At 48.9% G+C, this 19,925-nt stretch overlaps 1 protein-coding gene across 1 annotated transcript; it reads left to right on the top strand.

Moving 5' to 3' along the window:
- Positions 1-6,350: 6,350 nt before the first annotated feature.
- On the top strand, positions 6,351-10,540 carry LOC129147788 (kallikrein-7-like). The gene is made up of 5 exons (XM_054711146.1): positions 6,351-6,423; positions 6,890-7,043; positions 7,213-7,441; positions 8,297-8,452; positions 10,385-10,540. Exons 1-5 carry the CDS (start codon positions 6,351-6,353, stop codon positions 10,538-10,540), a joined length of 768 nt encoding a protein of 255 aa, XP_054567121.1.
- Positions 10,541-19,925: the final 9,385 nt, after the last annotated feature.

Below are 19,925 nucleotides of genomic sequence, written 5' to 3'. Positions count from 1 at the left end.
CATCCTTCCTCCTGCTCCCACTGATACAGTGGTGTGTTTCTCTACATTTTCAAGCCCTCAGTTTTCTCCATCGAGAGAGAGAGAGAGAGAGAGAGAGAGAGACAGAGAGAGAGAGAGAAGAGGAGAAGGAGGAGGAGGAGGAGGAGGAGAAGGAGGAGGAGAGGAAGGAACATAGAACAGAAATGCCTATATGATCAGTCAGTTCATCTTACCTCGAGTGAGACCTGTTCATTGGTTTTGTGCATCTGGAATAAGAACAACTTTAATATATTTTACTGACTTTTTACAGAAAGGAAGGGAGAGAGCTAGAAACATCCATGAGAGAGAAACATCAATCAGCTGCTTCCTGCACACCCCCCACTGAGGATGTGCCCACAACCAAAGTACATGCCCTTGACCTGAATCAAACCCGGGACCCTTGAGTCCTCAGGCCTATGCTCTATCCACTGAACCAAACTGGTCAGGGCAAGAACAACTTTAAATGTCAGATGATCATCTCTCTGGAGCTGCAGGGAAAAATACCCTGGTACTGACAGGAGAGGACCCCATCACTCCTGATTGTTATCTTTTACCCGAATAACCTGGGAAACGATTTATGTGAGATGTTACCCATTTTGCATCACCTGTAAAAGAAACACGCATCTCTCCATTACATTTTGTTTCCAAGCCTAAATAGTTTTCCGCTTTATTTTTTAAAATTTCAACAAGAGGACTATCTCTTTGCAAAGAATTCCACCTGCTCACTCCTGTAAAGGAGCTGAAAGGAATGGCCAGGCATCTCCAGCCAGAGTCAGTGCAACTGCCATGTTGTGTTATTTTTTAAAATCTTTTTGATTGAATATTGATTTTGGGTGGCATGCTGGAGAGAGGGGATGTGGATGGAGCTTCATGAGGACAGATGTGTGGAGAGCGGCTTCAGTGTTTGGACAGATTCAAGCCTCAGACTAATGAGAGGGAACAGTCCTCTCATGGCCACATGCAAGTCTCAGCTTGGAGGGCAGAGCCCTCCCAGCACAATCATAGCCAACAGCTATACTTGTAAGCTGAAACCTATGGTCCGAACTCGTGGCCCCATGTGCCTGAGTGATATAGGTTGGAAGTAAACAAAGCTTGATCAGGTGCATGTAATTGAGTAGGATGGAAACCCACGAGAATGTTGTAAACACCTTGACCACACCCTTACTTTGCCTGGTGGCATCTGGATGTAAAATAAAGACACGCTTGTAGTCCGTTGTGCTGACGCTAGCTCTCCGTCAGGGAGGCTCTCCATCACAGAGGAGAGCGTCCAAATCAAGACCCAGCTTTCATTCTCTTGTCCGGCTTTTCTCAATCCTTCACCGCGCCCACTCAGGTTCATCCTTGGCCATGCTGGGGAGGCACACGGGTGTCCAAAAACTCAGATATTTTCCAAATTGTCACTGATGGAGAGAAAGGATGAGTCCAGGGGACAGGACTCTTGTGTCTGAGGGAAGAGGGGTCTGGAGGCTTGAACTCTTGGGTCTGAGGGATGTGTGGGATCAGGGCCAGAACTTCTTGTCTGAGAGGAGTGTCTTGGGGACCAGTGTCCTGGGTTGAGTGAGGAGAGGGCTGCGGGCTTTGGCTCTTGGGTTTGCATTAGGAAGGGACTGGAGGGTCCACAGATTTGTGTCTGAGAAAGAAAGGATGGAAGTTCAGAATTTGGGGTTTGGGAGAGAAGGTTATTGGGTTCCAGGACCCTAGGTCTGAAATATCAATGACCTTGGGGAACTGGATGTGAGGGAAGAGGGGCTGGGGGCCTGGACTCCTGGGTTGAGGGAGGAGGGGTTGGGGACCTGGACTCCTGGGTCTGAGGGAGGAGGGGTTGGGGACGTGGACTCCTATGTATGAGGGAGGAGGTGCTAGGAATCTGGACTCATGGGTCTGAGGAAGGAGGGGCTGGACGCCTGGACTCTGGGTCTGAGGGAGGATGGGTTGGGAGCCTGGACTCCTGGAATTTGTGAGAGGAGGGCTCTTGGTTTCCTCTCTGCAGAATATTGATGTCTCCAGAATTTCTTCAATGTGTGGGTGTTTACTTGGGGGTTAAAGGAGACTCAAAAGAAGGGTCAGATATGAAAAGGAAAGATCATGTTGACCAGAAGTGACTTGTGGGAGAAAATATAGAAAGATGGGTGGGAGGGGTGAGTCTTTGAGGAGACCATCCCTCAGTCAGCAGGGTCTGCAGTGTGGTTGTCCAGGGAGCCCAGGAGACCGGGGATCTGGAGACCTTGCCAGGCTCTGAGCACAGGGGACTCCCCATTCCTCCCTCTCTTCCCTCTTCCTGAGGCCCCTTCCCCCATTTCTGTGAGAACAGGAGCCCACCTAACCCAGTTTCCACCCCGATTGTTCTCTCTTTTACTCCTGTGTCCTGTCTGCATGACAACACTGACCTTTCTGAAAACCTGCTCCCTCTCTCCTAGTTTGTGACCTGAGACATGCTCAGAACCACTTTCACACCACTTTTCACCCTGGTGAAGTAGGCACTTCTCTCTCTCTCTCTCTCTCTCTCTCTCTCTCTCTCTCTCTAATTTTATGGGTGGGGAAAACTGAGGTGTAAGAAATGGACAGAAACACGCCACTGTATCAGAGGGGCCAGGAGGCAGAGTTAGGGTTCAAAATCAGTTACATTTTCCCTTCCCACCTCCCTCTGTGAAGGTCTCCTCTCCCCACCCTTGGCTCTTCAGAGGTCCCCACCTGTATTTTTCAGGTGGTAGAAGTGCACAGGCACAGAACAGGAAACAAAAGGAAGAACACACCCACGACTCCATCCACAGGCAGTCTGGTACTTGTTCCTTGACATATTGTTCTGTCATACATAGTAAAGTTCACTGGCTCAGAGGGGAGAGCTTCTGCCTGTGGAATGAATGGTCGCAGGTTCGATTCCAGTCAAGGGCACATGCCTGGGTTGCAGGCTTGATCCCCAGTAGAGGGCCTGCAGGAGGCAAACAGTCAATGTTTCGCTCTCATCATTGATGTTTCTATCTCTTTCCCTCTCCCTTCCTCTCTGAAATCAATAAAAAATGTATTTTTAAAAAATAAAGTTCACTGTATCCAGCCCCCCTTCCCAAAAGCTGTTGTGAAGATTAAATGAGATGTGAGCATATAATATAACATGTGGCTTACAAAGGTGCCAGATAAAGGTTTTTCCCCTCAATCCTTTGGCTCACAGGCTAAAAGGAAAGGTAAATTCACTTTCAGCCATTAATCCTACTCTTACTTATGAGGATCTGACAGACTCCAGGTGCTGTACTGTATGAGTCCCTATCTTTATGCAGTCACAGGCTAGGTGGGAGAAATAGACAATGAACAAATGCACATAAAACAGAACATGATATACAGTTAAGTGCTATAATAAAATATCGGGGGTGGTAAGAAGAGCTGCCACTAGAGATAGGGTAAGGTTTGTTGGTTAATTTGGATTCCACATGGAGATTCAGCTCGGAATTACATTTGGAATTGATGGTTAGGGATCAAATTCTAGACTTGCAATGAAATCTGAACATGACGTCGAGGTCTTATAAAAAAGACTTTGGCAATGGGAGCAACAACAACACAGAAACTTTAAACCAGAAAGGAAACCTGCAGGTGACAGGAGATGAATGGTCTCCACGGAGCATTAATTCACCAGCTCAGCAACCTCATTAAAGACACTGACTATCACCATCACTTTCTCTCTGTTTGTCCATCCGCAGAGCTATGGCTCTATCCCCCATCCACTTCCCTCCCCAGTTCCAGGAGGGCTGCCTCACTTCCAAAATTTACACCAGAAGGGACACTGTCTAACAGAGTCAAGGAGACCTCTACTCTTGTCTCCCTTATGGAAGAAGAGAGCAGTTCCCTGAAGTAGCCCAGTTGGCTTCCCCTCACTCCTCATTGGTCAACATTGTATCACATGTTTATTTATAAACCAGTCCCTGGGCAGCAGAAATGGGCCCACCCGTGCTTGGTGCAGTAAAGCTCAGTTGCAGTCACAAGGAGCATAGCAGGTTGTCCAAACTAAATGAAGGTTCTGACAAATGGCAGAAGGAGTGCATGTTGGGTAGGCAACAATGTCCATGATGGTCAACTTCTGGGACTGAGGCAGAATTGGATTAAAGATCTGAATCGAGATAACAAGTGGACTCACACTAAGGCATGAAACATATTTTGGTGTCTGAGTTAGAAGTGAGGGTCAATTTCATGATTAGGAATCAGCTGTCTAGTAGTCATCTGACAATGGTTCCTGTGTTACTCAATGCCAATGCCAAAGTCCTACTCGGTCCTCAATCCCTGTGTCTTCCAAATCCTGTGAGGCCTCTGAAACCATCGCCCACCCTCCTCCCTCTGATTCATTCAGCTCCAATAAAAAAGGCTTCCCTGCTAGAACCTTCTAGGTCCCCCTCCTCTTCTCACCTCCCTGTCACTCTGCCTAGGACTCACTGATCCCAAGTAGCTACATGAACCACCTCCTACAAGATTGTATCCAAATGTCCTCTTCACCTGGGGTCTTTCCAACCACCTTTCCCAATATTAAACTGCAGGGGTTGCTGAGATCAAAGGGAACTAATAATTCCCTAGTCCTCCTCTGGTCTTATTGTTCTCCATAGCACTTCCTGCCACATAAAAAAACCACAAATGTGAAGATCTTGTCTCTTTACACAAGGTCTCCACCCACTGGAATGAGGGGCTTTATGATGGAATTTTGCTGTTTTGTGGATGCTGTGCCCTCAGAGGCCAGAACAAATCCAGTTTCAGAGTAAATGCTCAGTAGATACTTCATGAATGAATACAATGAGCAAAGATGAAAATCAAAGAAATTCATCCCACCATCATTATAATGAAAGCGATTCAAAGGAACTTCAATGTGGAAGAGTCACATAATTCAGGATAAAGTTATAGTGTAGAACATTATACAATAGAATAAAGGAAGGAGTAAGCATTCTAAGAGAAACAATTGCCCAAGACTTTTAAATTTATTTTTTAAATTTAAAAAAAATTGTCTTTTGGTTAATTCTCATCCGAGGATGTTTTTCCATGGATTTTGAGGGATAGTGGAAGTGAGAGGAAAAGGCAGAGCGAAAGAAGGATGTGAGAGAGACACATCGATTGGTTGCCTCTTGCACGAACCCCGATCAGGGGCAGGGCCGGGAAAAAGCCTGAAACCAAGGTACATGCCCTTGACTGGAATCGAACTAGGAACCCTTTGATCCGAAGGCCAACGCTCTATCCAATGAGCCAAACCGGCTAGGGCTGTTCAAGACTTTTTATAGAGTAAATAAAATGTCCCATTAGATAATGTTCAGACATTTTTGTTAGATATACATACTATGTATAGAAATCAAAGTATAATAAGTGAATAACAGTACATATTTAGTAGGTGGAGTTAGGAAAGCCTTTTCTTGAGATTCATAGCCCAATATTATGGTCGGGTTCAGGCTCAAAGACATGTCTGGGATTCAGCCTGACAAGTTCCCACAAGCTGCTCAGAGTTACGGTTTTAGTTCCACCCCTGAGAAGGGCAGAGGGCAAGAAAATTGACCACAGTGGAGGACCCAGGGCACAGTCCATCCTGAGCCATGCAGGTGGGTCCTTGACTCCTGGTCCTGCCCCTCAGCGCCGGTACCTGGTCACACCATTCATAGCTGCCACCAGGGATGGTGGAGCTGGAACGTGCTGGGGCCAAGCCCCTGACCTGGCCTCAGGAATGAGGGTGGAGGTAGAGTGCGGGCACGTGGCTTATGCTGCCTCTGAGGTTCCAGATAAGAGAAATGCAGGTAAGGTAACCCCAGAGCTGGGGTCACCTGAACTCACTGACGCTGAGAGTTGGAGTGGGGCTGGTGTGCTATAAGAGGGCCACTCTGCACAGGGCTGGACACAGTTGAAGTTCAACCCAGTCTGAAGACCACACCAGATCAGACCCACTGCAGGTGAGAGGAAATCCCATTTGGGGTGGGGCAGGTGTGTCTGTATGGACAGCCGACTTTTGTTCTTGAGGGCAGAGCAGTAGACGGCCAAAATCTGGTTGTGAGAAGGAGGGGCTGGAGGGCTGGGGTTTTGGGTCTTTTACCTAAAAGGAACTTGGGACATAGAATTATAAATGGGGAAGAACAGAAAGGCTTTCGATGATAAATGGGGATGGACAGAAAGCCCGATCCCTAGGTGCATCTGCATGGAAGGGTGTCTCTGGCCTGGACTTCTGAGTCTGAGGGAGGACATGGGGCAGACTGGGGCTCCTGGGTCTGAGTGAAGAGAAGGGACCTGGAGACCAGGAGTCCCGCTCCTGAACTCTCTGTCTTTTCAGCCCCAGCAGAAGAGGCCCCTCCTCTGTGGCAGCCACAGAGGCTCACACAGGACACATGGCAGGTCCCCTTCTCCCAACCCTGCTGCTCCTACTGCTGTCCTTAGCCCTGGGATCTGCTGGACAAGAAGGTGAGGACCACCCTGGGAGTCCTGACCTTGACCCTGGGCCTCACAATCCCCCATTTCCCCTCTCCAGGGCCCCCTCTCTCCAAGGAGCCCCTGAGTCAGAACCCTCACCTGCAGCCTCCTCCCATGGAGACTCAACCCCTGGGCTGTGGCCCCTTCCTTCCTGCTCCCTCCTGACCCCTGGGCTCTGGGTGCCCTCCAGGCTGCTTCCTGCCCTCCGTGTCTCTCTCATCAGATGCTGGGGTGGCCTCCAGACCAGCTGCTGCCCTGGGTTTCTGAGCAGGCTCCCCATCTCTCTCCGTCTCCGTCTGCAGCTGTCTCTGCCCTGTGCTCCGTGCCTGCCTCTGCCCTTCTCCACGCCTCTCTGTCTGTGTGTCTTTCTCCATCACTGTCTCTGGGAAATCATCTAATATGGCCTCAGCCCTCCCCTGATGCCTGCTACCCATGCTTTCTCCATGTCTTCATCCAGCCCAGGATACCGGGGAAAGGATTATTAATGGAGGTGTATGTCCAAGAGGCTCCCATCCCTGGCAGGTTGCCCTGTTTCAAAACAATGAGTTCCAGTGTGCCGGCGTACTGGTCAACCCACAGTGGGTGCTCACCGTAGCCCACTGCCGCAGGAGGTATGGAACAGGGGATCCACAGGGAGGTCCTTCTCTCTCTCTCTCTCTCTCTCTCTCTCTCTCTCTCTCTCTCTCTCTCTCTCTCGGTTTCTGTTCCCCTAAGTCTGGGGCTTTTTATCCCTCTCTCAATCACAGTGTCTCCTTTTGAATGTTGCTTTTTTTTTTAAAGTGATTATATTGTGCAAATGGGCAGTGATCTTCTGGTTGGGGGGCATTCCCGGAAGATCAGGGCTACAGAGTCCTTCGTCCACCCATGGTATAACAACCGCACCGATGATCATGACATCATGCTTGTGAAGCTGAGCAGCCCGGCCAAGCTCTCGCGCAATGTGAAGAAAATCAACCTACCGTCCAGCTGCAAAGACCCTGGGACCAGCTGTACTGTCTCTGGCTGGGGCATCACCATCATGGTTGAAGGTGAGGTTGCCTCTGTGACCCCAGTCACCAAGGTCCCAGCTCCCTTCTTCCTCAGGTCGCAGATACAGGGGACAGACCCAAGGTTCCAGACCCCCCAACATCTGTGTTCTCAGACCCAGGAAGCCAGACCACCAGGACCTGCAAGTCAGACCCAGAAAGCCTGACCTTTAGACATGCCTCCCCCAGTCCCATAATCCTTGGATCCCAGGCCTCCATCCCACAGACCCAGGAGTTTAGAACCCCAGTCACCACCTCACACAGAGCCAAGTACCCAGGCCCTAAGCTGCTTTCTCCCTCAGACTCAGGAGTCTTGGCCTTCAGATGCCTTCTCCCTTAGACAAAGGAGACCTGGTCCCCAGCCCCCTCTACCCAGGAGGTGTCCCTCAATGCCAGCTCCTCTTCCTTCCATTGGTTGAGCTGTCACTAGGGATGGTGGAGCTAGAACCTGCTGGGGCCAACCCGCTGACCTGGCCTCAGGAATGAGGGTGGAGGTAGAGTGCGGGCATATGGCTTGAACTGCCTCTGGTGTTCCAGATAACAGCAAATGCAGGTAAGGTAACCCCAGAGCTGGGTTCACCTGAACTCCAAGACCCTGAGAGTTAGGGTGGGGCAGTGTGCTAGAAGAGGGCCACTCTGCACAGTATGTTCCAACACAGGAGTTCAGACACAAGTCCCTTCCTTCCAACGACCCGGGAGTCTAAGAAATAGGGCCCTTTTCATAACCATCATATTGGGTCACCCGGCTCTTCCTCCTTCCATGTCCAGGGTCCCCATTTTTTTACATCAGCACCCACAGGTTCACGGGACCAAGCTTCTGACTCCCCCCCCCCCCCCACTCCCTAACTTCTCCAGATGCAACAAATCCATCAGAGCTCATGTGCTCGAATGTCAACATTGTCTCCTACAAGAAGTGCAGGAAGGCTTACCGGACCTTGTTGAAAAAGTACATGATCTGTGCTGCTGCCCCTGACGGGCTCTCCTCCACCTGCAGAGTGAGTCCCCTTCTCCGCCGCCTGCCCTGGGTCCTGCTTCCTCTCAGCCCAGGCCTGTCTCCCTCTCTATCCAGTGTCCCAGGGCCTGACCCTGGTACTGACCTTCCCTCACACCTTACCAGTCCCACTTTCCTGGCTCTCTCTCCTCAGTTTTCTGCCCGGCTCAGGGACTGGATTTCCCTTTTGATTCGGGCTACTATGTGGTTCAGAACACCACAGTAATGACCCAGTCTTTATCTAAAACTGGAATACCACCCTAGTGAGTTTGGCTCATGGGATCGAGCGCAAGCCTGCTAACTGAAGGGTCCTACGTTCGATCCCAGTCAAGAGCACATGCCCAGGATGCAGGCTCCATCCCCAGGAAGGGGGCATGCAGGAAGCAGCTGACCAATGATTCTCTCTCATTGATGTTTCTATCTCTCTCTCCCTCTCCCTCTCCCCTCCTTTCTGAAAAAAGAAAAATTAAACACACACAATGAACACACACACACACAAAGAGAGAGAGAAAAAAAAACTGGAATCCTAGTTTCCTCATGGATATTTTTCATATTAAATTTGATTTTTAAAATATGCCTTAAAATGTTCGTTGCAATCACTGGCCTGTGCCTGAGGCTAATGTCCTGGGCTTGTATCTGTGTATCTGGTTCGAATTCTGAAGAAAGGATGAGCCCCTCCTCTTTGCCCCCCTTTCCTCATCTCTGTACCCTCCTCTCTGTCTCTCAGGACCGTCTCCCCTCATCTCTCCTCACACCTCATTTCTTTGTATTTTTAATATTTTTATTGATTGCAGAGAGGAAGGAGGAGGGAGAGATATAGAAATATCAATGATGACAGAGATTCATTGATTGGTTGCCTCCTGCACGCCCCCTACTGGAGATTAAGCCCACAACCTAGGCATGTGCCCTTGGCCGGAATCGAACCTGGGACCCTTCAGTCTGCAGGCTGATGCACTGTCCACTGAGCAAAACCAGCTAGGTCCTCCCACCTCATTTCATTTCCTGGTTTCCTCTGTGTTGTGATATCTCTCTCTCTCTCTCTCTCTCTCTCTCTCTCTCTCTCTCTCTCTCTCTCTCTCTCTCTCTCCTGACTCTAATTTTTTTTTTCTCCTTCTGTGCCTCATTCCCTACCCCAAACATTCTGCTTCTCTGTCTCCTTCATCCTTCCCTTTCTCTCTCTCTCTCTCTCTCTCTCTCTGAAATTTTTTTAAATTTCAACAAGAGGACTATCACTTTCTCTTCTCTCTTTCTCTTTCATCCTTTGCCTATTTATACTCCCACTATCTTTGCTCACATCTGCACTCTCAGCTTTCAGGGGTGGTGAAATGGTGTGTGTTAGGAAGAGAGGTGATGGGACAGGGTTGAATGTCCTAAAAATGGGGGGTTCCCCTTGTCTCCCTCTGAGGGCCTGATTCATAATTCTGTAAACTGTGTAGGGACAGAGTCGCAAACTCGCGACATTCCCGCATTTGGTTTAACGCACTCGCTTTTCTTAAACTTCATATATTTGAACCTGGTGGTCCATACTTTTATTTTGCACTAGATCCTGTAAATTAGGCCATTGGTCCCGCTCCTGGTTTCCAGGACTACCCTGTCCCCCATCCCTGAGTAAGGAAATGCATGGGATTCCCTGGAGGTAATGCTTCCTCTCCCAGGGGCTTGACAAATTAATGGGGCTCTAACACCCTGGAAGCCCCGCCCCCCTGCCTGTGATTGACTAGGGCTCAAGCCAATGTCTTCCGAAAACCTGGCTGGTCCTCTCCTTGATAGCATTATTCCTGCTCTGCCATTGGTCCGCAGAGACAATGAGTGTCTTCCCATTGGCCCGGGTGGAAGGCTGTGTTCTGGCAGGATCAAGGCTTGATAAGCATGGGGTCTGTGGGACCTCATTGCTGGTTATTTTGAAATCAAAGCTAATCTGCTCTCTCTCCTGCAGGGTGACTCTGGGAGCCCGCTGATTTGCGAAGGTTCCCTGCAAGGCCTGGTGTCCAGCGGATATTACCCTTGTAGACAGCCCTTTGAGCCAGTGATATACACACGCCTATGCATGTACCGCAAATGGATCTATGATACCATGAAAACCAATTCCTAATCTCTCCATGCTTTCATCCTCCATCCCTATGCCCTGAACTGGAACTTCCCAGAAATAAAGACATCCATGACTTGCAGCCACACTTGACTTGATCATTTTTTTCAAAGTTGTATGAAAACGTCAATAACATTCTAATAAAAAATTAAAATTTGCAAAAACCTATGAGCTAAACATAAAGCACAAATAAACGACGGTGCTGGTGAAGATGCAGGGAGACCCGCAGTGTTCTCCAGTAGAACTGTAAACGGCTACAGTTTTTATGACAGAAGGTGAGGCAAGGTGAATCCAGAGTCTCATTCATCACCTTTGAATAGTAATTCTGGTAAATCCGAAATGTGGGCAAGGTTTGAATTCATCACAACACTCTTTGTCATAGCAAAGCAGTGGAAACGATGAACATGTCTCAAATTATTCAATGATTTATGTCAGCAACAAAGGGATGTAGGTAGGGATACTCATGAAGCTGTTCAAGATAATAATCATGCAGAACTGTTGGTGTCATATCAGAATGTGTATACTCTCTGATGTTAAATGAAAAAAAAAATAAAGCAGAAAAAAAAGTATGTGTGTGTGATCCTCACCATGTAAAATGAAATATTCACAGAATAAAGAGCATGTACCAACCTGCCTGTGGACGGAGTCGTGGGTGCCTCCTTCCTTCGTTCCCCTTTCTGTGCATGTGCACCTCTACAACCTGAAAAATACAGCTGGGGACCTCTGAGGAGCCAAGGGTGGGGAGAGTAGACCTTCACTGAAGGAGGTGGGAAAGGAAAAATGAAACTGATTTTGAAATCTCACCCTTCCTCTTGCTCCCACTGATACAGTGGTGTGTTACTCTACATTTTCCAGCCCTCGGTTTTCCCCATCCAGAGAGAGAGAGAGAGAGAGAGAGAGAGAGAGAGAGAGAGAGGCAGAAGGAGGAGGAGGAGGAGGAGGAGGAGAAAGATAAGGAGGAGGGGGAGGAGGAGAGGGAGGAGGGGGAGGAACGGAGAACAGAAATGCCTATATCAGTGATGGGCAACCTTTAGAGCTCGGTGTGTCAAACTTCGCCAAAAAACTGAGCATAACTGGGGTAGTGTGTCACTTTGAGGAAAAAACTAACTCCAAGACTCTAGTCGCAAATGTCTCATCCTCAGGAGCAGCAAACGTTTCATCCTCGGCATGCGACCGGTGTCATCAAAAATGGCTACGCGTGTCAGTGCTGACACGCGTATCATAGGTTCGCCATCACTGGCCTATATGATTGGTCAGTTAATCTTACCTCCAGAGAGACCTGTTCATTGGTTTTGAGCATCTGGAATAAGAACAACTTTGATATATTTTATTGATTTTTTACAGAGAGGAAGTGAGAGGGAGAGAACTAGAAACATCCATGAGAGAGAAACATCAGTCAGCAGCCTCCTGCACACCTCCTACTGGGGATGTGCCCGCAACCAAGGTTACAAACCCTTGACCACAATCGAACCCGAGACCATTGAGTCTGCAGGTGGACGCTCTATCCACTGAGCCAAACAGATTAGGGCAAGAACAACTTTAAATGTCAGATGATCATCTCTCCGGAGCTGCAGGGACAAATACCCTGGTACAAAGTGGAGAGGACCCCATCACTCCTGATTGTTATCTTTTACCCGAATAACCTGGGAAACGATTTATGTGAGATGTTACCCATCCTGCATCACCTGTAAAAGAAACACGCATCTCTCCATTGCATTTTGTTTCCAAGCCTAAATAGTTTCCCGCTTTATTTTTTTAAATTTCAACAAGAGGACTATCTCCTTGCAAAGAATTCCACCTGCTCACTCCTGCAAAGGAGCGGAGAGGCGTGGCCAGGCATCTCCAGCCAGAGTTAGTGCAACTGCCATGTTGTGTTATTTTTTAAAATCTTTTTGATTGAATATTGATTTTAGGTGGCATGCTGGAGAGAGGGGACATGGATGGAGCTTCATGAGGACAGCTGTGGAGAGCTGCTACAGTGTTTGGACAGGTTCAAGTCTCAGACTAATGAGAGGGCACAGTCCTCTCATGGCCACGTGCCAGTCCCAGCTTGGAGGGCAGGGCCCTCCCAGCACAATGATAGCCAACAGCTGTAGTTGTAAGCTTAAACCTACAGTCCAAACACGTGGCCCCGTGTGCCTGAGTGATATAGGTTTCAAGTAAACAAAGCTTGATCAGGTGCATGTAATTGAGTAGGATCGAAACCCACGAAAATGTTGTAAACATCTTGACCACGCCCTTACTTTGCCTCATGGAATCTGGCTATAAAATAAAGACATGGCTTGTTGTCCATGGTGTTGTCGCTAGCTCTACATCAGACAGGCTCTCCATCAGAGAGGACAGCGTCCCACCGAGACCCAGCTTTCATTCTCTTGTCTGTCTTTTCTCAATCCTTCACCGCCCGCACTCAGGTTCACCCTTGGCCGTGCTGGCAAGGCACACGGGTGTCCCCAAACCCAGATATTTTCTAAATTGTCACTGATGGAGAGAAAGGATGAGTCCAGGGGCCTGGACACTTGTGTCTGAGGGAAGAGGGGTCTGGAGGCTTGAACTCTTGGGTCTGAGGGATGTGTGGGATCAGAGCCAGAACTTCTTGTCTGAGAGGAGTGTCTTGGGGACCAATGTCCTGGGTTGAGTGAGGAGAGGCCTGCGGGCTTTAACTCTTGGGTTTGAATTAGGAAGGGACTGGAGGGTCCACAGTTTTGTGTCTGAGAAAGAAAGGATGGAAGTTCAGAATTTGGGGTTTGGGAGAGAAGGTTATTGGGTTCCAGGAACCTAGGTCTGAAATATCAATGACCTTGGGGACCTGGACTCCTGGATCTGAGGGAAGAGGGGCTGGGGGCCTGGACTCCTGGGTCTGAGGGAGGAGGGGTTGGGGACGTGGACTCCTGGGTCTGAGGGAGGAGGGGCTGGGCGCCTGGACTCCTGGACATTGTGAGAGGAGGGCTCTTGGTTTCCTCTCTGCAGAATATTGATGTCTCCAGAATTTCTTCAATATGTGGGTGTTTACTTGGGGGTTAAAGGAGACTCAAACGAGGGGTCAGATGTCAACAGGAAAGATCATGTTGACCAGAAGGGACTTGTGGGAGAAAATCTAGAGAGATGGTGGGAGGGTGAGTCTTTGGGGAGACGATACCTCAGTCAGCAGGGTCTGCAGTGTGGTTGTCCAGGGAGCCCAGGAGACCAGAGATCTGGAGACCTTGCCAGGCTCTGAGCACAGGGGACTCCCCATTTCTCCCTCTCTTCCCTCTTCCAGAGGCCCCTTCCCTCTTTTCTGTGAGAACAGGAGCCCACCTAACCCAGTTTCCACTCTCATTGTTCGCTCTCTTACTCCAGATGCTGGGTGCTGTCTTGTGTCAGGGCCTCGATGTATTCCAGTGTCCTGTCTGCATGCCAACACTGACCTTTCTGAAAACCTGCTCCCTCTCTCCTCGTTGTCACCTGTGACATGCTCAGAACCACGTTCACACCACTTTTCACACTGGTGAAGTAGGCATTTCTGTTTCTCTCTCTCTCTCTCTTTCTAATTTTATGGGTGGGGAAAACTAAGGTCTAAGAAATGGACAAAAACACACCACTGTATCAGAGGGGCCAGGAGGCAGAGTTAGGGTTCAAAATCAGTTACATTTTCCCTTCCCACCTCCCTCTGTGAAGGTCTCCTCTCCCCACCCTTGGCTCCTCAGAGGTCCCCACCTGTATTTTTCAGGTGGTAGAAGTGCGCAGGCACAGAAAGGGGAACGGAAGGAAGAACGCACCCACGACTCCATCCACAGGCAGTCTGGTACTTGTTCCTTGAGATATTGTTCTGTCATACATAGTAAAGTTCACTGGCTCAGTGGAGAGAGCTTCTGCGTGTGGACTGAATGGTCCAAGGTTCGATTCCAGTCAAGAGCACATGCTTGGGTTGCAGGCTTGATCCCCAGTAGAGGGCCTGCAGGAGGCAAACAGTCAATGTTTCGCTCTCATCATTGATGTTTCTATCTCTCTCCCTCTCCCTTCCTCTCTTAAATAAATAAAAAATGTATTTTTAAAAAATAAAGTTCACTGTATCCAGCCCCCCTTCCCAAAAGCTGTTGTGAAGATTAAATGAGATGTGAGCATATAATATAACTTGTGGCTTACAAAGGTGCCAGGTAAAGGTTTTTCCCCTCGATTCTATAGCTCACAGGCTAAAAAGAAAGGTAAATTCACTTTCAGCCATTAATCCTACTCTTACTTATGAGGATCTGACAGACTCCAGGTGCTGTACTGTATGAGTCTCCATCTTTATGCAGTCACAGGCTAGGTGGGATAAATAGACAATGAACAAATGCACATAAAATAGAACATGATATACAGTTAAGTGCTATAATAAAATATCGGGGGTGGTAAGAAGAGCTGCCACTAGAGATAGGGTAAGGTTTGTTGGTTAATTTGGATTCCACATGGAGATTCAGCTCGGAATTAAATTTGAATTGATGGTTTGGGATCAAATTCTAGACTTGCAAGGAAATCTGAACATGATGTCAAGTTCTTTTTTTTAAATATATTTTATTGATTTTTTACAGAGAGGAAGAGAGAGGATAGAGAGTTAGAAACATCGATGAGAGAGAAACATCGATCAGCTGCCTCTTGCACACCTCCTACTGGGGATGTGCCCGCAACCAAGGTACATGCCCTTGACCGGAATCTGAACCTGGGACCCTTGAGTCTGCAGGCCAATGCTCTATCCACTGAGCCAAACCGGTTTTGGCGTGATGTCAAGTTCTTATTAAAAAGACTTCTGCAGTGGGAGCAACAACAACACAGAAACTTTAAACCAGAAAGGAAACCTGCAGGTGACGTGAGATGAAGGGGCTCCATGGAGCATTACTTCACCAGTTCAGCAACCTCATTAAAGACACTGACTATCCCCATCACTTTCTCTCCATTTGACCATCCACAGAGCTATGGCTTTCTCCCTGGGCCACTTCCCTCCCTATTTCCAGGAAGATTGACTCATTTCCAGAATTTATCCCCAGAAGGGACACTGTCTAACAGAGTCAAGGAGAACTCTTCTTCTGACTCACTTTGGGAAGAAGAGAGCAGTTCTGTGAAGTAGCCCAGTTGGGTTTCCCTCACTCCTCATTGGTCAACATTGTATCACATGTTTATTTATAAACCAGTCCCTGGGCAGCAGAAATGGGCCCACCCGTGCTTGGTGCAGTAAAGCTCAGTTGCAGTCACAATGAGCATAGCAGGTTGTCCAAACTAAATCAAGGTTCTGACAAATGGCAGAAGGGGTGCATGTTGGGTAGGCAACAACAATGTCCATGATGGTCAACTTGTGGGACCGAGACAGAATTGGATTAAAGATCTGAATTGAGATAACAAGTGGACTCACACTAAGGCATGAAACATATTTTGGTGTCTGAGTTAGAAGTGAGGGTCAATTTCACTATTAGGAATCAGCTGTCTAGTAGTCATCTGACAATGGTTCCTGTGTTACTCAATGCCAATGCCAAAGTCCTACTCGTTCCTCAATCCCTGTGTCTTCCAAATCCTGTGAGGCCTCTGAACTCATCACCCACCCTTTTTCATCTGATTCATTCTGCTCCAGTAACATTCTAGGTCTTCCTCCTCTTCTCACCTGCCCGTCACTCTGCCTAGGACTCACTGATCCCAAATATGTACATGAATCCATCTACCACCTCCTACAAGATTGTATCCAAATGTCCTCTTCACCTGGGGTCTTTCCAACCCCCTTTCCCAATATTAAACTGCAGGGGTTGCTGAGATCAAAGGGAACAAATAATTCCCTAGTCCTCCTCTGGTCTTATTGTTCTCCATAGCACTTACTGCCACATAAAAAAACCAGAAATGTGAAGTTTTTGTCTCTTTACTCAAGGTCTCCACCCACTGGAATGAGGGGCTTTGTGATGGAATTTTGCTGTTTTGTGGGTACTGTGCCCTCAGAGGCCAGAACCGATTCTGGATCAGAGTAAATGCTCAGTAGATACTTCATGAATGAATACAATGAGCAAAGGTGAAAATCAAAGAAATTCATCCCACCCTCATTATAATGAAAGCGATTCAAAGGGACTTCAATGTGGAAGAGACACATAATTCAATATAAAGCTATAGTGTAGAACATTATTCAATAGAATAAAGGAAGGAGTAAGCATTCTAAGAGAAACAATTGTCCAAGACGTTTAAAATTTATTTTTAAAATTAAAAAAAAAATTTGTCTTTTGGTTAATTCTCATCCGAGGATGTTTTTCCATGGATTTTTAGGGAGAGTACATGCCCTTGACCGGAATCGAACTAGGGATCTTTTGGTCTGCAGGCCAGCGTTCTATCCACTGAGCAAAACCGGCTAGGGCTGTTCAGACTTCTTTTTTTTTAATTACTTTATTGATTAAGGTATCACATATTTGTCATCAACACCCCCCCCGCCCCCGTTCCCTTCCCAAACCCCACACATGCATGCCCCCCTCCCCCTGTTGTCCGTGATCACTGGTTAGGCTCATATGCAAGCACACAAGGCCTTTGGTTGATCTATTGTTCAAGACTTTTTATAGAGTAAATAAAATGTCCCATTAGATAATGCTCAGACATTTTTGTTAGCTATACATACTATGTATAGAAATCAAAGTATAATAAGTGAAAAACAGTACATATTTAGTAGGTGGATTTAGGAAAGCCTTCTCTTGAGATTCATAGCCCAATATTAGGGTCGGGTTCAGGCTCAAAGACACGTCTGGGATTCAGCCTGACAAGTTCCCAAAAGCTGCTCAGAGTTACGGTGTAAGTTCCAGGCCACCCCCGAGAGAGGCAGAGGACAAAAAAAAAATTGGCCACAGTGGAGGACCCAGGGCACAGTCCATCCTGAGCCATGCGGGTAGGTCCGTGACTCCTGGTCCTGCCCCTTGGCGCCAGTACCTGGTCACACCCTTCATAGCTGCCACCAGGAATGGTGAAGCTGGAATGTGCTGGGGCCAAGCCCCTGACCTGGCCTCAGGAATGAGGGTGGAGGTAGAGTGCGGGCATATGGCTTGAGCTGCCTCCAGGATTCCAGATAAGAGCAAATGCAGGTAAGGTAACCCCAGAGCTGGGTTCGCCTGAACTCCAGGACCCTGAGAGTTGGAGTGGGCTGGTGTGCTAAAAGAAGGCCACTCTGCACAGGGCTGGACACAGTTGAAGTTCAACCCAGTCTGAAGACCACACCAGATCAGACCCACTGCAGGTGAGAGGAAATCCCATTTGGGGTGGGGCAGATGTGTCTGCATGGACAGCCAACTCTTGCTCTTGAGGGCAGAGCACTAGATGGCCAAAATCTGGTTGTGAGAAGGAGGGGCTGGAGGGCTGGAGATTTGGGTCTTTTACCTAAAAGTAAGTTGGGACATAGAATTATAAATGGGGAAGAACAGAGAGGCTTTCTATTATAAATGGGGATGGACAGAAAGCCCGATCCCTAGGTGCATCTGCATGGAAGGATGTCTCTGGCCTGGACCTCTGAGTCTGAGGGAGGAGGTGGGTGGAGACTGAGACTCCTGGGTCTGAGTGAATAGAAGGAACCTGGGATCTGCTGGACAAGAAGGGGAGGACAAACGGAGTCCTGACCTTGCCCCGGGCCTCACAGTCCTCCAACTCCCCTCTCCAGGGCCCCCTCTCTCCAATGAGCCCCTGAGTCAGGACGCCCCCTGCAGCAGCCTCTTCCCATGGCGACTCAACCCCTGGGCTGTGGCCCCTTTCTTCCTGCTCCCTCCTGACTCCTGGGCTCTGGGTGCCCCAAAAGCTGCTTCCGGGCCTCCATGTCTCTCTCATCAGATGCTGGGGTTGCCTCCAGATCAGCTGCTGCCCTGGGTTTCTGAGCAGGCTCCCCCCGTCTCTCTCCATCTCCAACTGCAGCTGTCTCTGCCCTGTGCTCCGTGCCTGCCTCTGCCCTTCTCCACGCCTCTCTGTCTGTGTGTCTCTTTCCATCACTGTCTCTGGGAAATCATCTACTATGGAGTCAGCCCTCCCCTGGTGCCTGCTACCCATGCTTTCTCCATGTCTCCATCCAGCCCAGGATACCGGGGAAAGGATTATTAATGGAGTGGTATGTCCAAGAGGCTCCCATCCCTGGCAGGTGGCCATGTATCAAAACAATGAGTTCCAGTGTGCAGGATTGCTCTCTCTCTCTGGGCTTCTGTCCCCCTAAGTCTGGGTCTTTTTACCCTTCTCTCAATCACAGTGTCTCCTTTTGAATGTTGCTTTTTTTTTTTTTTAAAGTGATTATATTGTGCAAATGGGCAGTGATCTTCTGGTTGGGGGGCATGCCCGGAAGATCACTGCACCGATGATCATGACATCATGCTTGTGAAGCTGAGCAGCCTGGCCAGGCTCTCGAGCAATGTAAAGACAATCAACCTACCATCCAGCTGCAAAGACCTTGGGTCAAGCTGTACTGTTTCTGGCTGGGGCATCACCACCGTGGAAGTGGGTGAGGCTGCCTCTGTGACCCCAGTCACCAAGGTCCCAGCTCCCTTCTTCCTCAGGCCGCAGATACAGGGGACAGACCCAAGGTTCCAGACCCCCCCAACACCTGCGTTCTCAGACCCAGGAAGCCAGACAACCAGGCCCTGCACGGTCAGACCCAGAAAGCCTGACCTTTAGACATGCCTCCCCCAGTTCCATAATGCTTGGATCCCAGGCCTCCATCCCACAGACCCAGGAGTTTAGAACCCCAGTCACCACCTCAGGCAGAGCCAAGTGTCCAGGCCCTCAGCCGATTCCACCCTCAGATCCAGGGTCTTGGCCTTCAGATGCCTTCTCCCTCAGACAAAGGAGACCTGGTCCCCAGCCCCCTCTACCCAGGAGGTGAACCTCAATGCCAGCTCCTCTTCCTTCCATTGGTAGAGCTGCCACTAGGGATGGTGGAGCTAGAACCTGCTGGGGCCAACCCGCTGACCTGGCCTCAGGAATGAGGGTGGAGGTAGAGTGCGGGCATATGGCTTGAGCTGCCTCAGGGGTTCCAGATAAGAGCAAATGCAGGTAAGTTAACCCCAGAGCTGGGTTCACCTGAACTCCAGGACCCTGAGAGTTGGAGTGTGGCAGGTGTGCTAGAAGAGGGCCACTCTGCACAGTACGTTCAAACCCAGGAGTTCAGACACAAATCCCTTCCTTCCAATGACCTGGGAGTCCAAGAAATAGGGCCCTTTTTATAACCATCGTATTGGGTCACCCGGCTCTTCCTCCTTCCATGTCCAGGGTTCCCATTATTTTACCTCAGCACCCACAGGTCCTTGGGACCAAGCCTCTGACTCCTCCCCCACTCCCTAACTTCTCCAGAAGCAACAAATCCATCAGAGCTCATGTGCTCGAATGTCAACATCGTCTCCTACAAGCAATGCAATGTGTTTTATCCTACCATGTTGAAAAAGTACATGAT

Source organism: Eptesicus fuscus, chromosome 21 (assembly GCF_027574615.1).
Source record: "Eptesicus fuscus isolate TK198812 chromosome 21, DD_ASM_mEF_20220401, whole genome shotgun sequence".
Taxonomy (NCBI): domain Eukaryota; kingdom Metazoa; phylum Chordata; class Mammalia; order Chiroptera; family Vespertilionidae; genus Eptesicus; species Eptesicus fuscus.
This window is presented reverse-complemented; position numbering and strand designations above follow the sequence as displayed.

Excerpts from the sequence above, each read along its gene's own strand:
- LOC129147788 (XM_054711146.1), top strand. The coding sequence starts at position 6,351 with ATGGCAGGTCCCCTTCTCCCAACCCTGCTGCTCCTACTGCTGTCCTTA. Across the intron at positions 6,424-6,889 it reads GGGATCTGCTGGACAAGAAG|CCCAGGATACCGGGGAAAGG; the intron begins GTGAGGACCACC and ends GTCTTCATCCAG. Across the intron at positions 7,044-7,212 it reads GTAGCCCACTGCCGCAGGAG|TGATTATATTGTGCAAATGG; the intron begins GTATGGAACAGG and ends TTTTTTTTAAAG.